General features: G+C 43.1%; 1 protein-coding gene across 3 annotated transcripts in view; it reads right to left on the reverse strand.

Annotated features, from left to right (window-relative positions):
- Nucleotides 1-8,865, reverse strand: part of LOC137439774 (uncharacterized) — a 66,784-nt gene extending 57,919 nt beyond the window's left edge. Inside the window, exons 1-2 of one of the 3 annotated variants that reach the window (XM_068135859.2) lie at nucleotides 8,707-8,860; nucleotides 3,564-3,777 (exon numbers count right to left, since the gene is read on the reverse strand). In XM_068135859.2, coding sequence (XP_067991960.2) covers nucleotides 3,564-3,777; nucleotides 8,707-8,847 — 355 coding nt within the window. In that variant the 5' untranslated portion in view covers nucleotides 8,848-8,860. Of the gene's footprint in view, nucleotides 1-3,563; nucleotides 3,778-8,706 lie in introns of all 3 variants that reach the window. The other 2 variants (XM_068135863.2, XM_068135860.2) reach the window with 2 other exon arrangements.
- Between the last annotated feature and the right edge of the window lie 261 nt (nucleotides 8,866-9,126).

Raw genomic sequence — 9,126 nt, forward strand, 5'->3', positions numbered from 1 at the left:
GAATAGGCTGAGAACCACGCCCCGAATAGACTGACAAGAGGCCAGTTGTTAATTCACTGATGTAAAGGTGTTGTGGGGGGAAACAGGTGCTATTTACCTGAAGTGGCTCCACTGATCACACGAGGATTAAACACAACAAATCACAGGATGCTTCCCCAATCTACTTTCTCTACCCACAAGTATACTCTCTTCCCCGCTGTCCTTTCTTCCACCAGCCATGTTGTTTATGGCAGACCTTACGAAATACCGACCGTTCTGCATCTTACTCCACTGGATGGCACATTATAACTGTCCCTGTCCGTCCCCCTTGGGGTGTCACATGGTCACTTACCTATTTAATCCTCCAACTCAAGTCCAATTTATCTGCTCACTTTCAATCAGTTCTCCCTTTTAGTTTGTTACCTGGGCAGCACCATTCTCTCGTGCCTCCAACACCACCTGTCAACGATTATTATTATTTTATTTAAAAATTTTTTGTTTTCCAATAAAGTACTCAAGATGAGACCTTTATTGTGAGAATCTCTTTCCCAAACAGTATACCAATGGGTATACCTGTCCCAGGTTAAAATAGGACATACGTTTGCCCTTGAGTTCTGATTTATGGCTCACATTGAACCCTAATAAACAGCTAAAACAAAACCCAACATGGATACAGATTAAAGATTCTATCCCAAACACAAAGGTCACACCAAACCTATAAACAGATCCTCAAATTACACACCATAAATGACAGGAAGCCGAGGAGCCTTAATTGGTAAACGCAAGTTTCAACGATATTAATATGGTGTGGCCTGAATAAATATGGCAATTATGAGACTTTTAAATAGGAAGATTAACTTACTGAACAATGGAACAACAGACAGTCAGGAAATTGGACAATACAATGGACATACCTGATGATGTACAGGTGGTAAAGTGGATACAGTACAAGTAAATGAAAAACTGTGATGAAGTATATTTATTTATTTATTGTTTTGTATACCAAGTCGAGGCTCGTGTAAGTGCTCATTCATATCATAGAAACTCATCCAACTCCATAAATAACAACATTATAAACTCAAAACGAACGTTCAATCCCAACAGAGCGTAACACCAGTGACATTATTACCTGCCCTCAAAGGGGAAACCATTGTCAGAAATAAATACAAAATAAATGTGAAAGATGTTATTTACAAATACATTTACACCTGTAGGAAAAAAAAAAAGTCCACCTGTTATGGCTGTCTGGGACTCATGGTGGATCTTGTACTTAAATCACTGCAATTACCTGGCAATAATTATGGATTTCCCCTCTTTATCTTTCCAACCAAAGCGCTACCCTCCTCAATTCATGGGGAAGAGGGAACAGCAGAGGAAAGCAGTGAAGGTAGCGCTCAATTTACTCACCACCTGACTATCGATCACCTCTATACCACCAGACAGACACCACCATCCAGGCAATGCGCAACCTCACAACTTTGCTTAACATTTAACCATGCCGCTTCAATCACCATTCAACCATGATGCCTCCACCACAGTCCCACCACCACACGATACCCACCACTCTAGTACCACAAACCTTCGGGTATCTACCACTTACACAACAATGGGATGCCATGGTGCTTGAGCTTCCTGGGCGACGTGTTTTTGTCCCCCGTCGCACCGCGGAGCGAAAAGGGGACTATGGTTTTCCCGTCCGTCCGTGTGTCCGTCCGTCCGTGCGTGCGAGCGTCCGTGCGTGCGAGCGTCCGTCCGTGCGTGCGGGCGTGCGTGCATGCGTGCGTGCGTAAGCGAAGGACCGAATTCTAATTTGGTGTGTGGGAGCAACACACGTCAAAATCCAAGATGGCCGCCGCCATGTATGTCTGAACCTTGTGAGCGGAATATCTTGAAAAATAAGCGAAGTACCAACTTCTAATTTGGTGTGTGGGTGTATCGAGGCATAAGGAAGAACGCTATTGAAAATTGGGTCGCCACGTCAAAATCCAAGATGGCCGCAACCATATATATGTCTGAACCTTGTGAGCGAAATATCTTGAAAAAATAAACGAACTACTAACTTCTAATCTGGTGTGTGGGTGTATCTACGCATAAGGGAGAACACTATTGAAAATTGGGTCACCACGTCAAAATCCAAGATGGCCGCCTTGCGTCTTCCACTTTGTCAACTCACATCACCTCACCGACGGGGGACCTAGACGTAACTCTTGTTATTTACCTCTTTATGTCTTTTGATTCACTTGGTTCACACAGTTTTTATAGTGATTTGTCTACCCACTTCCATGTATTTTTCTGCACAAGGTAAACCCTTTTAAAAAGGTAAGACAACGTGTTTGACCATCTGCTTTACATGTGCATTATTGCTGTCAAATTCAGTCCAATTGAATGATCCTTGGGGAAGGGTAAAATTGTACAATTTATTGAACGCAGTGCGACAAGAGACCACTTGGTCATATATCAAGACTAAATGTCCCGATGCTGAGGTATAGTGTATTAACAGAGCCTCAGATGTGACAATATGTTAGAAGGAAACAAATTCGTCGTTCTACCATGGGACAAAGGATGTAGACTATACTCTTAGAGTTAAAGTTAAGAGTTAAAGTTAAGAGTTCGACCAAAAGTTAAACTATTCTCTTAAAGTGAGACTATTCTCTCCTTCTTTACTTTTCTCTATCAATGCAGCTCTTTTATTTGGCCTGGCCTCGATGAGGATGACATAGTCTGTGCCTGGAGCCTTCTACATAAAAAAAAAAAAAAAAAAAAAAAATATATATATATATATATATTTATCTATGTATATATATATATATATATATAATTATATATATATATATACATATATATATATATATATATATACATACATATATATATATATATATAATTATATATATATATAATTATATATATATATATGTATATATATATATTGTTGTGGATATGAGAATGGTTTTTTTTTTTTGTTGTTGTCGTGTAAATTGTTGTAAAGATCACCCTTTGTAAATGTCATGATCCTTGTAAATACCTCCGTAGTGTAAAGGTCAAAGGGCGTCTCGGTAGTTATTCCATGAAACACCACATTGCAGGACCCGATAAAACCCTTGTTCAGTAGCTTATATCTTATTATGTGTCTTAGAGTAAGGCCGTGTCTCCCATTAATTTAAATACTCCATTGCACCAAGTGAAATAAGAGTAGATCCCCTTTCATTTCATTTCAATGGCCAACTGCATTTTGGGCGGTTTTCTTCAACCACCATTGGCCACGAGGCAAGGTTGGGGAAGAAAGGCGTGCCCGCCCGTCGTCATCAAGGGCGGAGCCATAGGGTCGCGCGACCAACCAGGGCCGAGGTGAGCACACCGATGGGCGTGACCTGAAGGCCGGCGGCTTAATCGCTGGAGGCGTTATAAAAGCGCGGGCGCAAGAGTGAGGGGGGGGGGGGCGTAGAGAGGTCCATGACAAGAGCTGAGTTGGTCATCAGGGGTGGTCAGTGGTGCGTTGAGTGGTTGCGTTGAGTTGTCGGTGGAGAAAGAGTGGTTGGACCAAGAAAGAGAGAGAAGAGAACCCGTCCCGCCAGACCCCCCACCAGCGCGTCGGCTCCACCAAGCAGCTCCAACCCGTGATCCCGCGCACACGACAGGCTCGGTGGCATCAGCGGCCGTCGAGGTCCAGCCCGACGTCCCGTGCGGGATCAAGCTCCAGCCAGCTCCGTGCCGTCCTCCCCCTCCAGCCACACACCTCCTTCCAGCCAATCCACTCAGCAATTCCCCGCGTGAGTCTGTGTCTTCGTTTGTTCTGTCCTGGGTAGTAATTAAGCCTGTTAGGTAAGCTAGTATTTTCCCTGTGTCTCTAAAAGCTTCTGTATATTATTTTATTATCTTTCCTTCTCCTTGGTTACTTTGAGCCTGTAAATAGTAATAAATAGTAATCGTATTTCAAACCTTTCTTTGCCTTCGTCTTCCTTTTCTTCACATCCATGTTGTCTTAGTCTTTTCCCGATTGAAAAGCGGTGGCGCGATACGGCCAACGTTTGGGTAAATCGGGTTTAGTCGGGGAACAACTGTTCGGCCGCGGTTATACCTCCGCTCGGTAAAAATAACATCCTAATCTGCGGACCGTAACAATATATACAGACTTGGCATTTAATATGGAATTTTTTTTTTGTGGGGGTGAACTTACTTTTCAAGATATCTTAGAACCAAAAGTTCATTGGAATTATGTTGAAGTTATTCTAGATTTTGTTAATGTGACCTTTAAAAGAAACAAAAACCACATTTGACATTTCAAAACAAATAAATTGATCCTTGAAAGTGATGTAAACTGATATCGAACTCAATTCATGGACAGTACTGTGTTAAACTTCTGTACGTTTTCCAGAAGCATCTCTTTATTTTGCACATTAGCCAAATTTTTTTTTAACAAAAACAAAAGTTAAATTACGACTGGGATTACGGACAGTAAAATTACAGTTCAGTACTTCGTGTAACCCCCACGAGCATTCAGGAGAGCACGTACATGTTGAGGCATGCTGTTCACGAGATTTGCCAAGGTTTGGACAGGAATCGCTTGCCATGCAGTGACAATAGCCTGCTGCAATTCACGCACAGAGGTCGGCTGCTGGTCCAAGTGGTCGATTTGACGCGTTAATTCTGCCCACAAGTTCTCTATCGGATTCATATCCGGGGACATGGCAGGCCACTCCATATGCTCTACACCACGGTCAGCAAGAAAGTGTTGGATCATGCGAGCACGATGAGGCCGTGCATTGTCATCTTGGAAGACAAAGTTTCCTCGAAAGGCTGCACGAGCAAATGGAAGCAATGTTTCTTCCAGAATGGTCCTGTACTTGAACTGGTTCAGGTTTCCATTCAGAACAACCAGGTCAGTTTTGCCCCCTGCATGAAAAGCAGCCCAAACGTTCACCCCACCACCTCCAGCTTGGACTCTTGGCACTATACAATCTTTGTTGTCGGCTTCATGCACTTGTCTGTGCACTCGGATGCGGCCATCTTGACGATAGACCAGAAATCTAGACTCTTCACTGAAGATCACGTGATTCCAGTGTCCTGGCTGCCATTGACGGTGCTCTCTGGCCCACTGCAATCGGCGCTGGCAGTGTTGTCTGGTCAGGCGTGGCTTTCTCAGGGGACGCCTGGCATGATAGCCTGCTTGAACCAGTCGTTGGTTGACTAGCCTTCTGGATATAGGCACATTTGTCAGTTGCTGCCACTCAGCCCTGAGCCGATTAGCTGACTTGGTACGGCCATTGCGGCCTAACCGGTGCAGCTGGCGATCATCCCTCCTTGTGGTTCTGCGGAGACGTCCTGGCCTCGGTATTGGAGTAAGGACACCCCTCTGAGCATTTTGTTTCAGGATCTTTGACACCTGACCTTGAGTGATGCCATACTGCCGAGCAATAGCATGCTGTTTCATGCCGTAATTTCGTAAAGCCACCACTCCATGACAAACAGCATTGTCGAGTTGACAGACCATTTCCAGAGGAAGCAGCAATAACTTTTGGAGACGTGCAGCAGTTGTTTTCCACTAATACAGAACGCAACAACCCTTGTATACCCGACTGTGAAGCCAATCATGAAATGCACCTGTCCGTACATTTTGCCACGCCACCTGTGCTTTAATCCTGTTGTTGACTTCTTGCTGCGACAGACAGTGACATGGTTCTTTTAACAAATAAATCACCAAAGTGTAAAAGAAACTCACCAGAATGATATACTGAGTTAAGAAAGTAAACCCAAGTCAAGAAAAAAAAAAATTCCATATTAAATGCCAAGTCTGTATATATCTGCATATACAACTGTCACACAACAACAACAACAACAGGCAATTTAAGGCCATTTTCCCTGCTAGAGTGTGGGTTAGCCTACTGTATAGACTATATACTGCATATACTGTAGACACTGTATACACACTGTATATACTGTATATATTGTCTCTACTGTACACACTGTATGCACAGTATACATACACATACATATACTGTATATGCTGTATATACTGTACATGCTGTGTCCACTGTACATACGGTATATACTGTATATATTGTATGTATATATATATATATATATATATATATATATATATATATATATATATATATATATACATATGTACTGTATATATATATATATATATATATATCCTCACATCATTTCCTTTAAAACTCATTCTCTCTATATTTTCATTCCAAACAGCATCATTCCAATCACAAATTAATACTATAGCAATAATATAACGAAATACAATGTTACAAACACTTGTGATGTAAACAAATATTAAAATACGTTCTGACATTACATCAGGATCAGGAGCAGCCCTGTACGGTTCAAAACCCCAAATCACAATTATATTGAGGAATTTATGAAACCTCCTATCTATGTTACGACACCCGCTGGGACCCCAAAACGTTCCGCAGAAGGTTTGGCGGGGTTAGCCACAAAACCGAGGGAGTAGTTTCGGGATGTGAATCATCCCGATTTAAGCGGTTGTGAATGATATCGAATGAATCCAGAACAAGTTCTCCATCCTCTGGTGTATCACACGACTCAACGTTTCGGCCAACAACTCTGGGTTAACTTTGCCTCCACTTGCCTTTGTCAAGAGCAAATTCCCAGTTAACCTCCTCTTCTGTATACCCAAGGTGGAGGGGGTGGGCCTAATCAGCCGACCAATCAAAAAGTTGTTGCGAGACCTTGTGACACTTCATCAATTCTAACATCAAGAGATTGCAAGCTTGTGTATTTCTGTGCCTTGCATCTGTCCATGAGGTACATTAAATTACATCATGTAAACCTCGTTTACTGTGGTGTTTTAATGATCCAATAAAGACCTGCATTGCTGTTTAAATGGTACTTGCTGAACAAATAGGACCCAAGATGTTTCAACAAAAATGGTACTGGCTGCTTCCTTGCTTGATGCTTAGCATTTATAGGATCGACCATGGACAACCCCCATAATAATAATAATAATAATTCATTTATTTTGTATAGCGCTTTTCCAGAAGCCCAAAGGCGCTTTGGTTGACTTCCGGTGTTTTGGATGTTTTCCTGTTATTTTTACCTCCGCCACCGAAGAAAACAGACGTGTATCTATGTTTTCAACCCTGTCTGTCTGTCTGTCTGTTTGTCTGTCTGTGAACCGGATATCTCAAAACGTTGTGGACAGATTCGGACAAAAATTGGTGGAGAGGTTGGGTGTGTGTGTGACAAGGATGAGATGATTAGACTGTGGAGAAGACCCGAATCCGGACCCGAGAATCTTTGGAAGTGATACATTGCACGAAAAACGACATATAGCACAATATTTCAAAAAGTTGTGGATGGATTCGGCCATGGTGGATGGATGACTTGGGTAGGTGAGAAAAACAAGCCCATTCGATTTTGGTCCAAGGCTGGGATCCAAATCCAGCCTATCAGTGGGATACAAAACGTAAAATGTTCAGCCTAGTGGAGGTTTGCGCTCTACCGAGTACCGTTCTCTAGTCTTCATAATATAATGGAACCTTCTCAAAATTATGGTGTGGTGTATGAATCATATGGTATGTTCTGATCAATGAAATGTGTTTCAAAAATGACTGGAATTATAAAGCATTTCCAAGAATGTTCCGCAGCACATTGCCCATCAAAAGTGAGCCGAGAAGCGTACTCCCATCTCCGGGCAGGAGTGCCCGCTGGTCTGAACAATTTACCAACCACAGGTAAAATGCAGAGAAAGATTACACATGCAGACTGGAGTCAAATCGAAAGAGACTATCCAAAGTGGGTGGTGAATCAAAACTACTGACAACACAAATGCAAACTGTGAGTGAGACACCTGGCAACAACAAACAAACCATCAGTTCATCTCCATTAATGTCTGAACAATTTGACAAAGAGCTATGAGAGTGTTTAAGCACAATTATCGAGAAAATGTGAAAATGATTATAAAAATCTATATGTTGCAAACTTTAGAGTGAAAAGGAAAAGGTGTGACTGCACTGTGCCACCTATCACTGCTGTGCAATGCCAAAGCTCAAAGTAATGTGATCAAACCAGATATTGCAGACAGAAATAAAAAGACTGTTCTTCATTGACTCAATCTCATCTGCAAGTCCGACATGTCTGTGTCGTCTCGACCAAGCAATAGGAAACCATCAACGTCTACCAAGGCAACATCTTTCTATCCATAAATCAAAGTTGGAAGTGCCACGTTCGGCCACTGGATGACCGGCCGGATGATTGATGTGCGGAGACTTCTCACCAGTTGGAATGAAACTCTTTCACGATGGAATCCACTTTGAAGAATCATTATCGTCTTCAGTTGAAGCGGGTTTCCTGTTCAAAGATGAACTTTTATGGACCTGGACAACCAGCTGAACAGCATTAGGTTAAATGAGGACCTTTCGTGGTCTCACGGCAGAAGCTCCTCGTGGTGTGATCGACAATCCTCGCGAACTTTCGGCTGGATGGCCAAACCCGCAATCCTCTTCGACATTCCCAACCATTAAACTTCGCAGGCTAATCCCGGGAAATGGCGGGTCAACAACAGGAACCGTGCTGCCACCAGAGAGCAGTTAAATTGCTGTTAGACGCAAGAAGGGGACGCATGGGATCGGAAGTGGTTTTCAAGTCCTTCCATCCATAACCCACCAACAAATTTCACCTTCAAATGTATAATGTATATAGCAGAGGACAAAGACAAGCTAAGAAATGGCCAAGTCATCGAAGTCGCACCTGAAGCGCGCGTGGGTCACCCGCTGGCACCGCATGACGTACTGGAAAGAGAACGCCGTAAGAGGCAGAGCCGGGATGTCCTTGCCAGCAACTGGAAACTGATTTAAGGTGGCCCGAAAGGGATATCCGGGTGAAACTCATGGGTAGCTCTGCGTCTGTGAAAGGGCGGTGCGTGCGAGGAGGGCGCGGTTCGTGCCACCTTAGGGCGGGTCAGGAGCTAGGGCGCGGCCAGGTACGAGCTCTGTTGCCTGGTGTCGTTCGCAAGGGAGTAATAAAAACACGTTCCCTGCTGCTCATACATAGTTGTGCGCATGCCAATACAATACACTCTATGACGTAGATTGATATACATATAGCTACAGATTGCCGAAGGGGAAGCACTGGAAATGGAAATAGGTGTCTCTTTGTCTTTTGAAATGC

Source organism: Myxine glutinosa, chromosome 14 (assembly GCF_964187855.1).
Source record: "Myxine glutinosa chromosome 14, kmMyxGlut1.1, whole genome shotgun sequence".
In the NCBI taxonomy this organism is placed as follows: Eukaryota; Metazoa; Chordata; class Myxini; order Myxiniformes; family Myxinidae; genus Myxine; species Myxine glutinosa.